Source organism: Ranitomeya imitator, chromosome 5 (assembly GCF_032444005.1).
Source record: "Ranitomeya imitator isolate aRanImi1 chromosome 5, aRanImi1.pri, whole genome shotgun sequence".
Taxonomy (NCBI): Eukaryota; Metazoa; Chordata; class Amphibia; order Anura; family Dendrobatidae; genus Ranitomeya; species Ranitomeya imitator.
The window spans coordinates 33,484,954-33,507,891 of record NC_091286.1 but is presented as its reverse complement, the minus strand read 5'-3'; the positions used below and the strand labels follow the sequence as shown (position 1 = coordinate 33,507,891).

Genomic DNA, 22,938 nt, shown 5'->3' with positions numbered 1-22,938 from the left:
TCTCTGCTTGCTGTTATTCAGTAGAAATCTTTATTACTGTTTTTTTTTCAAGATGAAGAGATCTTAAAATGCAGACAGAATGGTGGAAAATTGCAGAACTTTTCATCATACAAATCAAAATAAGTAATTTTTTTTTTTTAGAAAAAAAAAAGACAATAATTGTTAGAAAGGTTGTACCAAATATATAAAATATCCCTTATTCGGACCGTCAACGATTTAGAGATTGGGGTTCTGCAAAGTGTTGTCTGAGTGGAGTGGAAGTTGACTGTGTGCATCTCCACTTCATCCATTCTCTGAGAGACCCTCAACTGCTGGGATCCCAATTATATACCTGGTACAACCCATTAACCCTGGACTAAAGGTCCGTAAACAATGTACACCGTCCTCCGTGTGCACGGACGGCACATGGACAGTAAGCGCTGTTCCCCTGCGTGTAGCGCTGAATCCGGCTGTCATCCCTTCTCCCCTGCTCGGCCGGCGAGCAGCGCGAGCAGTGGAGAAGGGATGAAAGAAAAACTGACATTGGGACCCCCCCCTATATTTTAAAACCAACCTGGCAAAACTCACAGGTGCGGGCTGCTATTCTCAGGCTGGCAACGGGCTATGGGTATGGGCCCCCCAGCCTAAAAACAGCAGCCCTCAACTGCCCAGAAAAGGCTCATCTATTAGATGCGCCAATTCTGGAGCTTTGCCCCGATTCTTCCCACTTGCCCTGTAGCCGTGGCAAGTGGGGTAATGAGGGGTTAACGTCACCTTCCTATTGGAAGGTGACATTAAGCTGGCTTGGTAATGGAGAGGCGTCAATAAGACACCTGTCCATTCCTAATCCTACAGTTGTTAAAGGGTTAATCAAACACCACACAGTAAGAAAAAAGTATTTTAATGAAATAAAACACCACACAGTTTTTCAATCTTTATTATTCTTCCATTCCAAGCGAAGCCCTCAATCTCCTGTAAAAAATGTCAAAATAATAAACCAACAATATACCCATAGCTGTCCAGCGTACAGTCAATCCCGCGCAGTAATCCATATCTAGGGGAATGTACAGTTTACAACCGGGAGCGATGCTAATGCGACTGCTCCCAGCTGTAAACTACTGGGGAATGAATGAAGTGCAGGGAGCGGAGCTTCGGTAACTAGCGGTGACGTCACCGAAGCTGTGCTCCCTGGCGGCATGAACTAAGATGAACTCTTCAGCGTGGGAAAATCGAGTGGTACCGATGTGGCACACGACTGCCGCACGTGTGCCACACGGATGTGTCACATGGACACACGGACACGGACGTGTTTACCTATACCGGAAATTTCAGGACGTGTGAAAACGCCCTAAAGCTGCTGATCGACTGCCAGATGACGAAAACGCTCATTCGTAGGGTGAAATTATCATTTTTTGCTGCACAAAATCGATCTTGGCGGCACATCGTCCTGTGTAAACAAGACTCATGCTGTCGAGAACAATGGCAGCCTATGGTCACTGAGCAATCTCCTACAGATCGTTCAGTGCGCATCCAAAGCCGGGTCCGCCTATATACGAGCAGGGTAATAAATGACTGACAAGCATGTTGGCCGTGATTTTACAATGCACAGAAACACATTATATATGTATTGTTTTTGTACAATATGCAATTTAATTCTTTAAAACAAAGGAAGAAATTATTCCAGTAGATAATTATAATGTGTTAAGGACAACAAACAAAGGAAGGTAGAAAGTAGGGGTGAGGAAAATACAAGAAGAATAAGGATAGGGAGGGCATTCATACTGAGGTCTACAGTGAGTCTAGGTTACAAGTTCTATAGGAGGGATATTGCTGCAACAATTAATATCTCAGCCTGAATAGATGATTTTTTGTTTTACTGAGAGGTTTTCACCCGTAACATTTAGCAATATTTGGTAAGTATTAGTAATGGAAAAGGAGAGTTCACCGTGAGAGATATGTTGTAAGAGATTAAGTTGGTTCTGCCAGAGACGCCAAAGGGACACTTCATTTTAGTGAGGATAAAAGTGTTGACGTTTGGCCCCCTCACGATCAATAACAAGGGGTAGATGATAACTTGTTTTCACCGGACAACCCCTTTAATGTTCTTTTGGCCAGTTTATCTGCACTGCGCATGCTCTGGTTGTGGCTAAAATTGGCTGACGATGTCAATCAAGCCAAGAATGGGCAGATGTTCGGGAGAGAGAAACCCCAGAGACTCTATTAACCAGTAGCAAGAGATGAACCCCAGTGACTCTATAAACCAGTAGCGAGAGAGGAACCCCAGTGACTCTATAACCAGTAGCGAGAGATGAACCCCAGTGACTCTATAACCAGTAGCGAGAGAGGAACCCCAGTGACTCTATAACCAGTAGCGAGAGATGAACCCCAGTGACTCTATAACCAGTAGCGAGAGAGGAACCCCAGTGACTCTATAACCAGTAGCGAGAGATGAACCTTAGTGTCTCTATAACCAGTAGCGAGAGATGAACCCCAGTGACTCTATAAACCAGTAGCGAGAGAGGAACCCCAGTGATTCTATAAACCAGTAGCGAGAGATGAACCCCAGTGACTCTATAATCAGTAGCGAGAGAGGAACCCCAGTGACTCTATAAACCAGTAGCGAGAGAGGAACCCCAGTGACCCTATAAACCAGTACCGAGGGAGGAACCCCAGTGACTCTATAAACCAGTAGCGAGAGAGGAACCCCAGTGACTCTATAAACCAGTAGCGAGAGAGGAACCCTAGTGACTCTATAAACTAGTAGCGAGAGATGAACCCTAGTGACTCTATAAACTAGTAGCGAGAGATGAACCCCGGTGACTCTATAAACCAGTAGCGAGGGAGGAACCCCAGTGACTCTATAAACCAGTAGCGAGAGAGGAACCCCAGTGACTCTATAAACCAGTAGCGAGAGAGGAACCCCAGTGACTCTATAAACCAGTTGCAAGAGATGAACCCCAGTGACTCTACAATCCAGTAGCGAGAGAGGAACCCCAGTGACTATAAACCAGTAGCGAGAGATGAACGCCAGTGACTCTATAAACCATTAGCGAGAGAGGAACCCCAGTGACTCTATAAACTAGTAGCAAGAGAGGAACCCCAGTGACTCTATAAACTAGTAGCGAGAGATGAACCCTAGTGACTCTATAAACCAGTAGCGAGAGATGAACCCCAGTGACCCTATAAACCAGTAGCGAGGGAGGAACCCCAGTGACTCTATAAACCAGTAGCGAGAGAGGAACCCCAGTGACTCTATAAACCAGTAGCGAGAGAGGAACCCCAGTGACTCTATAAACCATTTGCAAGAGATGAACCCCAGTGACTCTACAATCCAGTAGCGAGAGAGGAACCCCAGTGACTATAAACCAGTAGCGAGAGATGAACGCCAGTGACTCTATAAACCATTAGCGAGAGAGGAACCCCAGTGACTCTATAAACTAGTAGCGAGAGATGAACCCCAGTCACTCTATAAACCAGAAGCGAGGGAGGAACCCCAGTGACTCTATAAACCAGTAGCGAGAGAGGAGCCCTAGTGACTCTATAAACTAGTAGCGAGAGAGGAACCCCAGTGACTCTATAACCAGTAGCGAGAGAGGAACCCCAGTGACTCTATAAACCAGTACCGAGAGAGGAACCCCAGTGACTCTATAAACCAGTAACGAGAGATGAACCCCAGTGACTCTATAAACCAGTAGCGAGAGAAGAACCCCAATGACTCTATAAACCAGTAGCGAGAGAGGAACCCCAGTGACTCTATAAACCAGCAGCGAGAGAGGAACCCCGGTGACTCTATAAACCATTAGCGAGGGAGGAACCCCAGTGACTCTATAAACCAGTAGCGAGAGATGAACGCCAGTGACTCTATAAACCAGTAGCGAGGGAGGAACCCCAGTGACTCTATAAACCAGTAGCGAGAGAGGAACCCCAGTGACTCTATAAACCAGTAACGAGAGAGGAACCCCAGTGACTCTATAAACCAGTAGCGAGAGAAGAACCCCAATGACTATAAACCAGTAGCGAGAGATGAACCCCAGTGACTCTATAAACCAGTAGCGAGAGAAGAACCCCAGTGACTCTATAAACCAGTAGCGAGAGATGAACCCCAATGACTATAAACCAGTAGCAAGAGATGAACCCCAGTGACTCTATAAACCAGTAGCGAGAGAAGAACCCCAGTGACTCTATAAACCAGTAGCGAGAGAGGAACCCTAGTGACTCTATAAACCAGTAACGAGAGAGGAACCCCAGTGACTCTATAAACCAGTAGCGAGAGAAGAACCCCAATGACTATAAACCAGTAGCGAGAGATGAACCCCAGTGACTCTATAAACCAGTAGCGAGAGATGAACCCCAGTGACTCTATAAACCAGTAGCCAGAGATGAACCCCAGTGACTCTATAAACCAGTAGCGAGAGATGAACCCCAGTGACTCTATAAACCAGTAGCGAGAGATGAACCCCAGTGACTCTATAAACCAGTAGCGAGAGATGAACCCCAGTGACTCTATAAACCAGTAGCGAGAGATGAACCCCAGTGACTCTATAAACCAGTAGCGAGAGATGAACCCCAGTGACTCTATAAACCAGTAGCGAGAGATGAACCCCAGTGACTCTATAAACCAGTAGCAAGAGATGAACCCCAGTGACTATAAACCAGTAGCGAGAGAGGAACCCCAGTGACTCTATAAACCAGTAGCGAGAGAGTAACACCAGTGACTCTATAAACCAGTTTCTGTTGTTTAGTGGAATAAAAGTTACTGACAGGTTTTCTGTAAAGTCCTATCCAAATGACGTAATGTCTGTAGAGTGACTTCTGCGCAGAATTTGCCTTTTTTTTTCAAGGAGAATCTGTCTAACGCCTGATACCAATGGGTGTTATAAGTGGGCGGCCCGGTGCTCTGTCGGTGTTCTGTGGCAGGATCCTTGCCAATCCTTTGACAGCTTTCTTATCTGAATAGTAGACGTGTTTCACCTGCGCAGATGTCCCTTCTGCACACACTACTTCAGTTGTGCTTCAGTCTGGTAAATGCAAATGTCAGGGATTCGACAGGAGCTGTTTTTCTTAAGATGCAAAAAAGATGCCTGACAAGGAAATCAGTGATGGTAAAACAATGTCAGGCTGCTGCTTAGTTTTTTGCATTTGAATAAAACTTAATATTTGATTAAACGTATTCATTTGCAAAGATACCCAGCGCATTCATAACCTGGGGCAGCAGTACAGGTGCAGATTAGCCAACCCTAATGTGGGCAGCACAAAGGACTTAACACACAATGTCATTAGTACAAACAATGAGTGCGAGGGTGACATCTGAAGGCTCATGTTAACTCCTTCAGGTACTCGTCATAAACTGCAGAAATCGCTTACACTTTATTAAATCATTTTGGCAGCAGACGTTTTTGATACCTAGTACATTATTATTATTATTTATTATTATAGCGCCATTTATTCCATGGCGCTTTACATGTGAGGAGGGGTATACATAATAAAAACAAGTACAATAATCTTGAACATTACAAGTCACAACTGGTACAGGAGGAGAGAGGATCCTGCCCGCGAAGGCTCACAATCTACAAGGGATGGGTGAGAATACAGTAGGTGAGGGTAGAGCTGGTCGTGCAGTGGTTTGGTCGATCGGTGGTTACTGCAGGTTGTAGGCTTGTCGGAAGAGGTGGGTCTTCAGGTTCTTTTGGAGGTTTCGATGGTAGGCGAGAGTCTGATGTGTTGTGGTAGAGAATTCCAGAGTATGGGGGATGCACGAGAGAAATCTTGTATACGATTGTGGGAAGAGGAGATAAGAGGGGAGTAGAGAAGGAGATCTTGTGAGGATCGGAGGTTACGTGTAGGTAAGTACCGGGAGAGGAGGTCACAGATGTATGGAGGAGACAGGTTGTGGATGGCTTTGTATGTCATGGTTAGGCTTTTGTACTGGAGTCTCTGGGTAATGGGGAGCCAGTGAAGGGATTGACAGAGGGAAGAGGCCGGGGAATAGCGGGGGGACAGGTGGATTAGTCGGGCAGCAGAGTTTAGAATAGATTGGAGGGGTGTGAGAGTGTTAGAGGGGAGGCCACAGAGCAGGAGGTTATAGTAGTCGAGGCGGGAGATGATGAGGGCATGGACTAGGGTTTTTGCAGATTCTTGGTTTAGGAATGTACGGATCCGTGAAATATTTTTGAGTTGAAGGCGGCAGGAAGTGGAAAGGGCTTGGATATGTGGTTTGAAGGAGAGATCTGTGTCAAGGATCACCCCGAGACAGCGAGTTTGTGGGACTGGGGAGAGTGGGCAGCCGTTTACTGTAATGGATAGGTTCGTTGGGGGGGTCGTGTGAGACGGGGGAAAGACAATGAATTCTGTTTTCTCCATGTTAAGTTTCAGAAATCTAGTGGAGAAGAAGGATGAAATAGCGGACAGACATTGTGGGATTCTGGTTAGTAGGGAGGTGATATCTGGTCCAGAGATGTAGATCTGTGTGTCATCAGCATAGAGATGATACTGAAAACTGTGAGATTGTATGAGCTGTCCCAGGCCAAAAGTGTAAATCGAGAAGAGCTGGGGCCCTACAACTGAACCTTGCGGGACTCCGACAGATAGGGGGCGAGGTGAGGAGGTGGTGTGTGAGTGGAAGACGCTGAATGTCCGGTCAGTTAGGTATGACGAGATCCAGGATAGGGCCAAGTCTGTGATGCCAAGGGATGAGAGGGTCTGCAGTAATAGGGAATGGTCCACTGTGTCAAAGGCAGAGGACAGGTCCAGGAGGAGGAGGACAGAGTAGTGTCGCTTGTTCTTGGCGGTTAAGAGGTCATTGGTGACCTTAGTATGGGCAGTTTCAGTGGAGTGTGTGACCGGAAGCCAGATTGTAAGCGGTCGAAGAGGGAGCAGGAAGATAGATGGGAGGACAGTTCAAGATGGACGTGTTGTTCCAGTAGTTTTGAGGCATGGGGGAGAAGTGATATATAGTATTACCTTTGTTGATTTATGATTTGTGGCGACATCAAAAACGTTGAATGTATAAATCACACGAGCCTCATATTTTGCGGGTGCACTTGGTCAGGGCATATTCCTTGTGTAATGTGGCAATGTATTCACACTTATCAATTGACCTAATGTCAATCTATAAGAGGGCACAGCTGACCGCACCACTGCTTAAGAAGGTAGCTGAGCCTGCTCACCTGCGATGGGAGTGTGGCCGCCAGATCTCGGGTGCTTCAGCCGAAACAACATGCCAACAAGTCCAACAACGAAGAAAAGAAGAGGCAGCACTCACCGATCCTTCCGAGACAGGTATCTTTAGTCAGGCTTGCCGCACTCTGTATATCTGCACCCCCGGCCGTGAATATTTTATTGTGAGAAAATACAGATACCTGTCTCGGAAGGATCGGTGAGTGCTGCCTCTTCTGTTCTTCGTTGTTGGACTTGATCAATTGACCTGGTTTTGAGAACCATGTTTTTAAAAAGGACCTGTCTCTTGCTATATATATATATATATATATATATATATATATATATATGTATTAACTATATATTTACATATTATAAATGCTGCTGAGATATGGCCTCCCCTTTACGTTATATAAATCTAACCTCATTAGCCAACTGGGCGTGGTCACTTGAGAATACGCCCACAAAGAATAGTTGATAAACATGCCCAATTGACTAGCAAGACTTGATATATAGACACAGATAAAAGGGTCATTTCTCTAGCATGGGGAAGAGCAGGAAGAGAGGACAGACAACGTCCAACGTCGAGAACAGCCGGATTCACACTAGCCAAAAAGATTACATGTTTATCTGAAGCGACAGGTCCTCTTTAAATGTTTTGAATGTCCAAACAATAGAATAATAATACAACCTTACGGTTCCTCATATTGTCTTAGGTTAGGTTCACGCCATGTTTGGGAGTTCCTTTGATAAATGCCTCCCAGTCCGGATGTATACGACTATTGTGCCCATTTACTATGATGAGCTAGACTATAGACTGTCCTTTCAGCAGAGTTTTGGTTGATATTCATCAGTACAGCCCCTCTAAAGCGAATCATTACATCTCAATGGTAAAAGCTTATATATTCATCATGGGAGTCAGTGGGCCTCCTGAGCTGAGCTTTGTGTATTCCAGGACAGGTTTACAAGATCTTCTGTCAAATTTGGCATAAAAGAAACTAATAGCTCGCTGCATTGAAACGTTAGAAGTCGCTGTGGTGAAGCTGCTCAACAGAACAGTCAACGCTGGCCGGCTCTCATATTAGCTTCATTGTCATCCCACAGGCCAGTTACCTCGTCACAAGCCACCTCCATTTGGCACATGCAGAGCACCACCCCCCATCACAGTGGAGCATGCAGAGCACCACCCATCACAGTGGAGCATGTAGAGCACCCCCCCATCACGGTGGAGCATGCAGAGCACCCCCTATCACGGTGGAGCATGCAGAGCACCCCCATCACGGTGGAGCATGCAGAGCACCGCCCATCATGGTGGAGCATGCAGAGCACCCACGTCACAGAGGAGCATGTAGAGCACACCCCATCACGGTGGAGCATGTAGAGCACCCCCATCACAATGGAGCATGCAGAGCACCGCCCATCATGGTGGAGCATGTAGAGCACCACCCATCATGGTGGAGGTATGCAGAGTACCACCCATCACAGTGGAGCATGCAGAGCACCACCATCACGATGGAGCATGCAGAGCACCATGCATCGCAGTGGAGCATGTATACCACCACCGATTGCAGTGGAGCATGCAGAGCACCTCCCCATCACAGTGGAGCATGCAAGGCACCACCCATCATGGTGGAGCATGCAAAGCACCACCCATCACTGTGGAGCATGCAGAGCACCACCCATTATGGTTGAGCATGCAGAGCACCACCCATCACAGCAGAGCATGGAGAGAACCACCCATCATGGTGGAGCATGCAGAGCACCACCATCACGATGGAGCATGCAGAGCACCCTGCATTGCAGTGGAGCATGTAGAGCACCACGCATTGCAGTGGAGCAAGCAGAGCACCACCCCATCACAATAGAGCATGCAAACCACAGCACCATCACAGTGGAGCATGCAGAGCACCACCCATCACAGCGGAGCATGCAGAGCACCACCCATCGCAGTGGAGCATGCAGAGCGCCATCCATCACAGTGGAGCATGCAGAGCACCACCCATCACGGTGGAGCATGCAGAGCACCACCCATCACGGTGGAGCATGCAGAGCACCACCCATCACGGTGGAGCAGGCAAAGCACCAACCATCACGGTGAAGCATGTACCCCATCACAGTGGAACATGCAAAGCACCCCTCATCACGGTGGAGCATGGAGGAAACACCCCATCATGGTGGAGCATGCAGAGCACAATCCATCATGGTCACTGTGGAGCATGTAGAACACCCCTCATCCTAGTCCTGGTGATACACCGTGATCAAGGGTGCTTCTGCTCAATTTGTGTTCCATGTGGACTAACTCTTAAACTAGTCATCTCCATTTATATCACACCAGTATTCATTAAAGAAGCTGTCCTCCTCCTCCCACCAAAGTTTTTATCCTCTTAATATATGGCAATCATAATTATATAGCACTGTGTACTTGTTTTCTCTATATAGAAACAGGAAGTCTCTTGTCCCTGCATTTATCATCTGCCCTCTTCAACTCCTGACCCAGCTGATCCCTCCTCCCCCAGCCAGGGACCTTTGCAGTGACTGATGATCAGTGACTGATGACTCAGACAGGGAAAATTAACCTCCTGTTTCTACACAGAGCTTAGAAGGATTCAGTCAGTTTTTAATCACATGATGTCGTTGATCTAATGGGAAGAGAATTATCTAGGTAGAAAAGGAAAAATGAGCAATTGTAAGTACACAGTGCTATATAATATGATGATTGCAGTATATTAAGAAGATAAAAATGTTGATGGAAGGGTGCTCCTAGAAGCTGCATCTATCTGCTTACATCCGAAGATCCGCTCAGATTGGTGTTTCAGACTCTTCGGCATGGTGGTGGCAGAGCTTCTAACACATGAGGTCCGACGCAGCATGGGGTATGGCCCTGCACACGTAGTGGATCTGATGTAGATTTTCTGCAGCATTTACGCCTCATTTCCACATAAAAATCCGCATCTGTTACCTGTTGACTTTGTTGCAGAATTTGTTAACGATTTCACCCTAAACTGTGCAAAAGGCAACAGAATTCCACACGAAGACCCGACACGCTTCAAATTTTGCTACACGGGTCAATTTACATGCACAAAATATAAACGAGATTTTAAAAATCCGATTGACTTAAGTCTGCATGGAAAATCTGGCCCCAATATACACCCTGTACATTTTTACCCTTCGGGGGCTTGTTTCGCACATTTTTTTTCATCCAGTTTTTCAGGCAGAAAAAAACAAACAACATTTTACAATAAAGGTAAATGAATGAGATTTCTAAAATCTCACCCGGTGCCTTCCCGTGCGATTAATTGTTTTTTTTTTTATGCGCTCGGTGTGAACGTACTCTTAAAAGTTTCGATTATAAACTCAGACTTTGGGAGTTCAGTCGGTAACTCTTAGGTTGACCCTCTGATGTCTCCCCGGACGTTTTCCTGGGTGTGTGGCCGGACCTGGGTTATATGAGTCCAGCCTGGCACACGCGGGTATACACAAATAATAGCCGCTAGTATTTACAATGAAGTATCGCATCCTCCAGGCGTCCACCGGCACAGAAAGAACAAGCATCTGCCCCTCCGCTGCCGGCCATGTCCTCCGCACACGCCCAGCGTCTTCCATCCACCTTTGTGTTGCTGTTGTTTAGTTAGGGCTATATTGTACTTAGTAAACACACAACACAAGACTCGGGTTGTTTGAACACTGCTTTAGGTTCAGCTGCAGTACACCGTTTCTCTGATCTTTTATGTTCCCGAGCAGATGTCTTTCATTAATTTATGGATTTATCATCTTTTGCTGTGTTTTTTTTTTTTTTTTTACACCTGGCAGCTGGCTCAAGTTTCAGCAGTTATTGTCTATTTTGCATTGCACATAGAATTGAATATCATCTGTCTTCACAAAGCTAAGGCTCCGAGAATCGAGGCAGCAGGCTGCGTGAACTTCTGGGCTGGAGATTGTTTGAACATCTATCTAGCGCACTTACCTCCTCCTCCCACCCATCCACCCCCCAACTCCTTAATATTTATTTGCGCACATTTTCTTTCCTGGCCTTGAATGGGGCTTAGCTCGTGTTCGGTACAGCTGTATGTTTACTGAACCTATTCCATCATGACTCATTGTGCCTGTGGAAGGATCCTGGAAACAGCCAGGGCTTTCTTGGAAGAACAGTTGGGTTTTTTCAGCGCACTCACTTAAAAGGAAAAGCTCACCAATTGGTCACTCACACAATATTTGCTAAACAGCGTAAGAAGGCGTCATGCTAGGTTTTATTGGCAAACCGCTAGGAAAACACCAGAAGTGCGCCAAAGGAAGCGCCCGCAAACGCGAGAAACATAACGCCACATGTAACAAGCTTATACAAAACAAACCGTTTTGAATCAGGACTTTTTTTTTTTTCTTAGCAGAAAACCAACATTTTTTTCCTGCACCTTGCAATGAAAGTATTCTTATTATCATTATATATATACAGTATATATATATATATATATATATATATATATATAAATATATCTAAATCAATACATAACGATTTACATGATTTATGTGCTGTGAATATTCGTGCGTGATTCTGCTTTTATATGATTCCACAGTATATCTTCTCTTTTTTTTTGGAGTCTGCAGAATGTTCTTTTGGAAGAGAAGCCATACATGTATGATACTTTATTAGAAAAACGGTATAGATAATCAGATTGATAAATACGGTAGTTATCTAGTAGACAGATCATAGATAGATCTATGGATAGCTAGAAGAAACAAAAAAATAGAAGAAGCACTCCAAAAATAGGGCAAATTATCGGACTTTAGTGGCCCATGTGGCGACATTTCAGTTCATAGTGTGAACCTTTCCCAAACCTCGTTATGAGTCAAAATGTCGCCACATGGACCATTAGAGTCCTATAATTTTCACTATTTTTTTAATTCTTCTTCCATATTTTTGCTTTTACTAATCAGGTTAGGCCTATGCCTGGAAATCTTATACCCCCATTTACTGCTCTTCTTCATTTTTCTGGATGAATAGATAGATAGATAGATAGATAGATAGATAGATAGATAATAGATAGATAAATAGATAGATAAATAGATAGATAGATAGATGATAGATAGATATTAGATACATAGACAGAAAAACAAAAGGCTCACTTTCTCTTAAGTCAAAATTATTGCCATCTGTTCACATGGGCCAATAAATACACAATTTTTTGCATAGTACTTGCTATTGAGTGCTACATGCTTGTTTTGCATTTTAGATAGATTGAGAAATAGATAGATAGATGATAGATAGATAGATAGATGATAGATAGATAGATGATAGATAGATAGATAGATAGATAGATGATAGATAATAGATGATAGATAGATAGATAGATAGATGATAGATAGATAGATGATAGATAGATAGATAGATAGATAATAGATGATAGATAGATAGATAGATAGATAGATACATAGATATGATATAGATAGTAGATAGATAGAATCTAAATATAAGAAAGGGATGGATATGGTATACATAAGTAAATCTATATGATATAAGTTACGTATTTATGAAATACTAGATGGTGGCCCGATTCTAACGCATCGGGTATTCTAGAATATGCATGTCCACGTAGTATATTGCCCAGTCACATAGTATATTGGGCAGCCATGTAGTATATTGCCCATCACAGAGCCACGTAGTATAGAGACTTAAAAAAATAAATAAACATATACTCACCTATAGCCCGTTGAAGTCCTGCTATACTCACCATCTGCCGCCTTTCCCGCTCCTCGCTACGCTCCCGGGACAGCTCCATTGCAAGCGGCAGCTTCCGGTCTCAGGGCTGGTGTGCGGCAAGGACCTGCCGTGACGTCACGGTCATGTGACCGCGATGTCATCATAAGTCCTGCTCACACCAGCCCTGAGACCGGAAGCTGCCGCTTTTTAAGTCTCTATACTACGTGGCTCTGTGCTGGGCAATATACTACGTGGTGCCCAATATACTACGTGGCTGGGCAATATACTACGTGGCTGGGCAATATACTACGTGGCTGCCCAATATACTACGTGGCTGGGCAATATACTACGTGGCTGGGCAATATACTACGTGGCTGGGCAATATACTACGTGGCTGGGCAATATACTACGTGGCTGGGCAATATACTACGTGGCTGCCCAATATACTACGTGGCTGGGCAATATACTACGTGGCTGGGCAATATACTACGTGGCTGGGCAATATACTACGTGGCTGCCCAATATACTACGTGGCTGGGCAATATACTACGTGGCTGGGCAATATACTACATGGCTGCCCAATATACTACGTGGCTGGGCAATATACTACGTGGCTGGGCAATATACTACGTGGCTGCCCAATATACTACGTGGCTGGGCAATATACTACATGGCTGCCCAATATACTACATGGCTGGGCAATATACTACGTGGCTGCCCAATATACTACGTGGCTGGGCAATATACTACATGGCTGCCCAATATACTACGTGGCTGGGCAATATACTACATGGCTGCCCAATATACTACATGGCTGGGCAATATACTACGTGGCTGCCCAATATACTACGTGGCTGGGCAATATACTACATGGCTGCCCAATATACTACGTGGCTGGGCAATATACTACGTGGCTGGGCAATATACTACGTGGCTCTGCTATATACTACGTGACTGGGCAATATACTACATGGCTGCCCAATATACTGCGTGGCTCTGCTATATACTACGTGACTGGGCAATATACTACGTGGCTCTGCTATATACTATGTGGCTGGGGTAAGTATAGCAGATTTTTTGTTTTTTTTATTATTTTTAACATGACCTATTTTTACTATTGATGCTGCATAGGCAGCATCAATAGTAAATAGTTGGGGACACACAGGGTTAATAGCAGCGGTAACGGAGTGCGTTACACCGCGGGCCGTTACCGCTGCCATTAACCCTGTGTGAGCGGTGGGCGGGGGGATTATGGAGCGGGCGCCGGGCAGTGAGTGCAGGGGAGCAGGGGAGGGACTAATCGGACTGTGGCCGTCGCTGATTGGTCGCGGCAGCCATGACAGGCAGCTGCCGAGACCAATCAGCGAACGAATAACCGTGACAGAAGGACAGACAGACAGACGGAAGTGACCCTTAGACAATTATGTATATAGATACTGTAGATAGAATAGATACTAAGCTATCTAGAGAGACAGATATTGTCCGCACTTTTGTTTTCTTCTATTATACATTGAGGGTTGTATTATTAGGATGTACGCAGCACACAAGAGACTCTGTAATAACACAGGGGTCTACATAAAGCACAAGTGAATAATGATGAATAATTGAAGCTTCCGATAAAACATACTCTGACGTGTAGGACGATAACAGAATCGTTTTCTCATCCCATTTCACAGCACATTGAGACATGCAAACACCAAGACGTGATTCATCCCGAAGTTTTGACTTTCCTGAAAGTCTTATCTCCGAGCAGTAGGTGACAGCTTGCTGCAGTTATTTCATTTATGCATTTTGACAGATGGCACTGGAGAGTATAATGCACTTTTAGACTTCTCTATCAGTCTAATGGAGGTAACTGAAGGTTCGCTCAATTCTTCTCTTGGCACAAGAAGTATGTCAGCGAAATTACCTTCCTTTGTAATGATTAAACCATTGAGGCAAAACTGCTTCAAGTTTATTTTAGGAGCTGTATTTGTAGAGAGAGATGGATTAGGTATTGAAGTATTAAAAAGATGCTAAAATACGTGATATGGATAAATATAGATAGAAATAGATATCAAATAGATTTATAGATAGATCTTAGATATGTATACCCCTCCTCACATGTAAAGCGCCATGGAATAAATGGCGCTATAACAATAAACAATAATAATAATCTAGGAAAATAGATAAAGATATAAAATAGACTTAGAGATACATTTGAGATAGATATTAAAAAAACTTAAATACATAATAGAGATAGAAAGATAAGTCATAGATAGATGTGAAATAGATTTATAGATAAATAGATATAAAGAAAGCATTAACGGATGGATGCCAGACATGATTCTGTTGTAGAGAATCAGACTACATGAAAATATATATGTTCCGTGCAATCTATATCTTTTCCCGGATGCCCCTGTATGGAGTAGGGTGGTCCTTCATATAATAACAAGATGGCAGCGCTGTATACCTTACCTTACATACACCGATGCGGCCTCCGCAGGGTTATTGCGGTCTCTGGATGCAGTAAAGAGCATGTTGTCCTATTTATTGTCTCATGTAGATGACATTATTATTATTATCTCCGTGACGATGCTCATTATAAGCCCCCGATCTGCGGTATAACACAGAATGGTGAACAGCTTTACTTTCTGCATGGAGTTAGACAGTAAGTTCGGTATCTGGGCTTCTTCTTTCAAGTCCTTAAAAAGCAAACCGGGGGGGGCACGTTGGGGAAGAAGACTTAATTGACCTTGGGGGGGCCGCATTGATTTTCTCCACATGCATCTTCATTTCTGATAAATTATAAAGCCATTAATTTGTAGAGGAAATGGCAGGCCCAGCCTGCGGCACAGATGTGTCCTAAGCAGACAGGCTTACAACGCTTAAAATAATGCCAAGAAGTGCTAGAGGAAAATTAGTAGGCCTAAAGTGTTACGGTTAGCCCTCCGTCCTCCGGGAACTGCTTTGGTTGCTTTCATGTGCCAATTATATAGATTGTAAGGTTTTTAAACTGTTAAGCAGGTGGCCACTTACTATGTATATGGATACAGGAGGTCCAGAAAGATAAGAGATAGATCCGTGTATATCTAGATAGATAGATAATAGATAGATAATAGCTAGATAGATACTAGATTGATAGATAATAGATTATAGATAGATAAGAGATAGATCTATGTATATCTAGATAGATAATAATAGATAGATATATGGTAGATTGATAGATAATAGATATATAGTAGATAGATCATAGATTGATAGATAGATAGATAATAGATGATAGATAGATAGTAGATAGATAATAGATAGATAGATAATATATAGATATATAATAGATAGATAGTAGATAGATAATAGATAGATAGATAGATAATAGATAGATAGATTGATTGATAGATAATAGATAGATAGATAGATGATAGATAGATACTAGATAGATAGATGATAGATAGATGATAGATAGATAATAGATAGATAATAGATAGATAGTAGATAGATAATAGATAGACAGATAGATAGATAGATAGATAGATAGATACTGATAGATAGAAGTAGAAAAGAAACAGGCAGCACTCCTAACAGGCTTCAGTGCAGACAAATGGACTATAATGGCCTATATTAGCTGTAACAGCTGTACAGTTCAGCAGAGCCTTTGTCAAGCCCAGATTGATAAATATGAAAGTAGATAAATACAGTATATAGATAGAGAAAGAGAAAATGCTGGATTCTATACGCCATTCAAGTTTTTAGGCTTTTGGCCAGGGAGACGCATGTGTGATAAGATGGTTAGGGTTCCATCAAAGAAAGAAACTCCTTGTCGTGGCTGGTGGGCACACACGACTTTTCAATTAAGTACCTTCATTTTATAAGTATAGTCTACATTGCTGTATGATAGATAGATATGCGATAGATACATAGATAGATAGATAGACTGATGGACTTCATATAGCCAGTGTTTTTGGATAAGTCTCGGCACGCCATGGCTGCTGCCGCTCTTCGCTACGTGTTATTATACGGTCACTGCAGCTTACACCTGTCCACATTTGCTTCATTCTGTAACAATTGCTGGTCAGATAGATAGATAAATGTAACGTAACACAAATGTATGTTTTGAGTAAGACTTTTCTTTTTTGGAAATAATATGTAATAGCTGAACGATCGCTTTTGTCTATGACCCAGAAACCCTTCTTGATGTAATCATCACGGCCGTTGGCGATGAGACTGTTGTCACCGTTCGGTATAATGTTGTCTGTTTTTCTTTGCTCCTTTCACCGAGTCTTTTCCTTGACTAGCACAATTCTACATGCAGGAAGGCCTGTCTCCAAATCACTTGAAAAAAGCCAAACTCATGTTTTTTTACACCCGGTATCCAAGCTCCAACATGCTGAAAACCTACTTCTCCGACGTGAAGGTAAGTCCGGTGAGGAGTTCATGCGCTGCTCTATGTATCTCTGCCAGGGGAACACGTTCAAGGGCAGATGTGGGGGGTCTTTATATAAGTTATGAAATGATAACATATATTGTAATTGGAGAGATTTGGTTACGGCCTCCGGAATTTAGGGCAAGAAGTTATTATCTTTTAATACTGTTTTAACACTGAATTCTGGTTGGTGCCAATATGATTTTATACTAAACCCATTTGCAATCACTGAAGGCTTTCCAAAGCTTACAGGCCAAATCCACAATTGGTTAACATTTTGACCCAGATTTATAAAACGGTCCTGCATCTCTGTATTAATCCTGCGCTATCCCGAGGGGGCTCATTTATCATATCATGTATGACTCTTACTATCCGATCTAATATCTCACCATGTAGGTAAGTGCATCAAATTCTGGACTGGAGAAAATCGCGGAGGACGTGGAAATGATAAGACTAATATTGATATACATTGCAAGCTTATATTCTACAGGGGTGGACACAATGCTCGAGAGAGTGAAAGACAATTAGACCTGGCTTTTGGAGCCAGATTGCTCCTTTTTTTTTTTTTAGTGGCATTAAGAAATTTTCATAAATCCAAATGACTTCTGGGATAAGTCCAAAAATTATCCCTCTTGTCTATGGGTTACGTTTGGTCACACAAAAATATAACATCGGATCGATCCATATCGATGTCCCCATTTAAACCACCAGCGTCCATTCTTCCATAATACACAGCTTCCAGGTGATTACTTCTCCGGTGCTACTTCTAAGTAAAAAAAGTGTAAAATAGTATAGGTCCAATGGGTTTTACTCACATTACTACCCTGCTGTTGTCTTCGGTCAAAAACGACCGACCTTGAACTTCAATATTCTTTAAAATATTCAAGATGCGGCTCTGAAACCCGTGGCCGACCGACCCATCCTCATTTAAGTCAATCAACCACAAGTTTCAGAACCGCATCTTGAACACCCCAAAAAATACCAAAGTTCAAAATAGGTCTCCCCAGACCGAAGACAACAGCAGGGTTAAAAAAAAAATGTTAAAATCCATAAAACAGTCAGGGTTTCGCCTTTTCGGCTTTGTCCAGGGCTTGGGACATCTGTACTCAGTATTGCCGCTAAGTCTCATTTAAAGATGATCTGTATCCACATCTTACAATATGCATATGTTATTATATAGATTTCTTAGGCTTGATGAGGCTGGTGTGTTACTATATATTATTATACTTTTAATTTTCCCTGCCAAGTCAGAAAAAAGAGCACTTTATTTTAATTTTAGGATGATACAGCCAATGTGACATGGATATTCCTTAGAGATGAGCAAGTCGATTTTTTGGAGGTCCTGGTCCTTCAGCCGCATCAGTGTTCCATAGCTGCTTGACCAGAGCTGCCCAAAGCGCCTGCTACCTGTCTGGAGTCCTCAGCGCCTCTTCTGATTTGTAGGCCCGGCTTGAGGCGCGACATCATATGTGCTAATTAAAAGAGAAGTCGAGGATTCCGGCAGGGAAGAGGTGGTTCTCAGAGCGGAATACCGACCAAGATCCTGAGAATCGATTCGCTCGGCTCTAATATTTATACTAAGTACACCAGCCCCACCAGGTCCAAGAGATCTGTCTTTTAACATATGCAGTTTATATTGTGAAATCAACAAGAATGGTGCTGTTTTTGAAAAAGTATAATTATTTTTCCCCTTTATAAGAAATCAGTAAGACAATTGTGTGGTTGCCGGTCACCTACGCAGCTTCTTTCTTTATGGCAATGAATAGCATAGCTTGGGATCTGTCAAAGGTAATATATTACTTTATTTCATCAGCATAAAGCTGAGTAGCGAGTGGGAGTGTAAAATTCAGAGCCGATACCAATAGTTCACGGCTGCAGACCCAGGGTTAGGAAAGTTGTGATGAACCCTGCATGCTACACTCACAAGTGTTTTAGTGCCTTTTTATTTTGTTGTTTGTTGTTTTTTTTTTGCAGCCAGATGTTCCTGTGTTTCTATTCCACTAATAATACTTGTAAAAAAAACATTATAACATAATGACATATAACATAACATAAGTGTTTACTTTAAGGTTAGAACATAATAGCGATATTATTATTATTATAATTATTATTATTATTATTATTATTATTATTAATAATAATAATAATAATAATAATAATAATAAGTATTGCAACAAATACACCCATATATTTTACTTTGATTCTTTTTTATTACTTTTTTTTAAGTATTTATGCATATTTTTTATTTTAATTTCTTTTAATTACTTTTTTTTTCAAGCATTAAAAACAATCTAAGAAATAATAATAATAAAAATAATAAGTAGACATTGCAACAAATACACCCATATATTTTATTTTGATTTATTTTTAATTACTTTTTTTTTTAAGTATTTACGCATATTTTTGATTTTGATTTCTTTTTAATTACTTTTTTTTTTCAAGCATTTAATCCACTCTAAGAAATACAGTATGGTAATAGTACACTTTTATTACTATAATTTTATTTTTATCTTTTAATGATTCCCAGTAAAAACTTTTTCATTTTTTTTTTGCCTCCCATTGAAAAGGATATTTAAATGAGTCATTAGTCAAAAAAAAAAAAAGTCATTAATGTTTCCAGCGAGTCGCCTCTTTCCCATCCGGCTTATACGTTGTTATGGCATATGCTTATGAGCCGAGCGCACTTCCATCTTCCGAGTATCAAAAAAGACATTGTTAGCATTGTAAGTGATAATCATGTGATAAAATCTGAGGGCGGCCCGCACAGATTACAGCGTGAACGCTCGTCTAATTGTCTCGTCTGCGCTGCTTTCCCATACTTCTGCTTACATAAGCAAACTGCTGCGTGTCACTCTCCTTTTCGACGTTGACATCCCCCTTGCACTTGATGCGAGGGGGGGGAACAAAAAAAAAAACAAAAACAAAAGTGTTGATTGTCTCTTATTTACGACTTAATTTGTTGTTGATGTCGTCTACGCAGAAGCATAAGGAAGATGAACAAAGTGACAGATTCAGGGCACATTATTCAAATGAGGCGATGACTCCCAGCTGCCTCCATCTACAGAATATCAGACCCGCCTATTTACGTCTTATTAAGTCTTAACACCAGTAATTATTTCTTCACGTTGACTTGATTTCCTGTTAATAAGTTGTACGGGGGGGGGGGGGGGGGGAGGAACATTGAGCTTCTGTTAAATTTGGTCCATAGATTCACACGGTGTCATAATAAAAAAAAAGGCAAAAAGCTCTGAATTATGTCCAAAGCCTAGAGCAGTGTTCCCCAACTCCGGTTCTCAAGAGCCACCAACAGGTCATGTCTTCAGGATCTCCTTAGTATTGCACAGGTGATAATTGCATCACCTGCACAGGCAAGGATTCCATCACCTGTGCAATACTAAGGAAATCCTGAAAACATGACCTGTTGGTGGCTCTTGAGGACCGGAGTTGGGGAACATTGGCCTAGAGCAGTGTTCCCCAACTTCGGTCCTCAAGAGCCACCAACAGGTCATGTCTTCAGGATCTCCTTAGTATTGCCCAGGTGATAATTGCATCACCTGCACAGGCAAGGATTCCATCACCTGTGCAATACTAAGGAAATCCTGAAAACATGACCTGTTGGTGGCTCTTGAGGACCGGAGTTGCGGAACATTGGCCTAGAGCCGTGTTCCCCAACTTCGGTCCTCAAGTGTTACCAACGGGTCATATCTTCAGGATCTCCTTAGTATGGCCCAGGTGATAATTGCATCACCTGCACAGGCAAGGATTCCATCACCTGTGCAATACTAAGGAAATCCTGAAAACATGACCTGTTGGTGGCTCTTGAGGACCGGAGTTGGGGAACACTGGCCTAGAGGAACACTAGGGTCAACCGAGCCTACAGTGCGGAGCCTTGGCAGATTACACACTTGTATCTTGGAGCAAAATCTTCTTCAAAATAACAAATGAAAAACTGCTTCAAAAATTTTAAGTGAAATTCAGCTCCCGAAAACACATAAAAACTACTTCAAATATTATTCTTTCAGTGGGAAAACACAATATAGTACATAAAGTATTATCTTTTTCCACGTGGAAGTAGAAGCAAAATGTTAATTCTTGGGACATTTCTGCTTGAAAAAAAATGCTTGCAGATGGGTTTTTTTAGGAGGTTTTGGAGCCAAATCTGATGTTCAAACTCTAAATCCTCCTTAAAAACTCAAAACTCCTCAAATACTTGGAAGTTCTGCTCAGTGGCTATGTGCACACAACAGCTTTTTCAGACGAATACCGCCACGGAAACCACCTGAAAATAACCGCCTATAATAAAACTGTCAAAAGAATTAACACGTTCAGGCTTTTGATTGTCTTTTAACCACTTCAGATTTCTAAAAAATGCCGTTAAAAGTATATCCGTTCTTCTGGCGTTTTCCGTTCTGAAGATTCTCTGTACTTTACAATACAAGTCAATGGGAAAGCTCAAAAGATGGCCGAAGCATTTTGCCATCGTTTTTTGCTTTAAAAAAAAAAAACCCTGGCTATTTTCTTCATTATTTAGTGGAGCATGAAAAAAATGCCTGAAAAATGACAGTAAAAAAGATTTCAGAAAAATTCATAGAGAAGCCCTCCGAAAAAAAAAAAACGTCGGCAGCCAAAACCATAAGAAGTAAATGACACAAAAGACGCATCTGGAAAAAAAAACTCCCAGAGTTTCCAGAAGTGTCTTCAGCTGGAAAACCTAGTTGGGCTTGCCAGTGTTTAAAAATCGCTGTGTGTACCTCAATGGTATGTTCACATTAAGTTTTTTGAAATCGGTGAAAGTCTGATGAGTTTTTCAAGAGGAATCTAGTTCAGGAAATGTTGAGTTTTTTAACTGCTTTGGGAATAATGTTCATGTGGATTTTGAAGCAGATCCGCTTCAAAATCTTTCTAGGAAAAAAAATGTTTGAACATAGCCTAAGTCTGACTACTAACAATTCTGGAAAAAGTTCCCCATAAACAAAAATTGCATTAAAAAAAGCACTGCAAATAAAAAAAAACCTCCCAAAACCTTATTTGGGGAAAGAGGCTCAAACTAGAAAATTGAGTATCAAATTAGAGAGTAAAATACTAAAGAACAAAAGGACTATATGCATAGCGATATATCCTCAAATTATAGGATGGTTGATAGAAAATGAGTTGAGCTTAAGGGTTCATTCACACATTACAGTCGTGAAGCAGTTTTGCGGGTTTTGTTGCAGTTTCCCAAAAAATTGAGGAACAAAAACATGCATGTGTCCAAGGTGTGTGAAGATAAATTTTCTTCTTTATATCTAAGGAGTAACTTACCAAATAATTTCTGCACAGCCTTATGATAAACAGGTAGATAGGTATTAAATACCCAGATATTTGCACGGTAATAATAATTTATGTGCCGCTTTTCACAATATTGTTGATGTTTCCCCTCCACTCATCCCAGGTATATGGTACTGGGGAGTTTCAGCAGGAGCGGGTCAGTATTTAATTTCAGAATGGTCATGTGCAGGGTTTTAGTCAGGACATGCTAGTCGTTTCAGTGTTTGCTTGTGAGAAATTTCAGCAGGGGCGTGTCAGTAATTTCAGCAGGGGCGTGTCAGTAGTTTCAGCAGGGGCGTGTTAGTAATTTCAGCAGGGGCATTGTCAGTAATTTCAGCAGGGGTGTTGTCAGTAATTTCAGCCGAGGTGTGTCAGGAATTACCAGAAGGGCCGTGTCAGT

At 42.3% G+C, this 22,938-nt stretch overlaps 1 protein-coding gene across 1 annotated transcript in view; it reads left to right on the top strand.

Annotated features, from left to right (window-relative positions):
* Window positions 1–22,938, top strand: part of PROX1 (prospero homeobox 1) — a 99,857-nt gene that overhangs the window by 17,978 nt on the left and 58,941 nt on the right. The window contains exon 3 of the mRNA XM_069768506.1: window positions 17,104–17,222. Coding sequence (XP_069624607.1) covers window positions 17,104–17,222 — 119 coding nt within the window. The remainder of the gene's footprint in view (window positions 1–17,103; window positions 17,223–22,938) is intronic.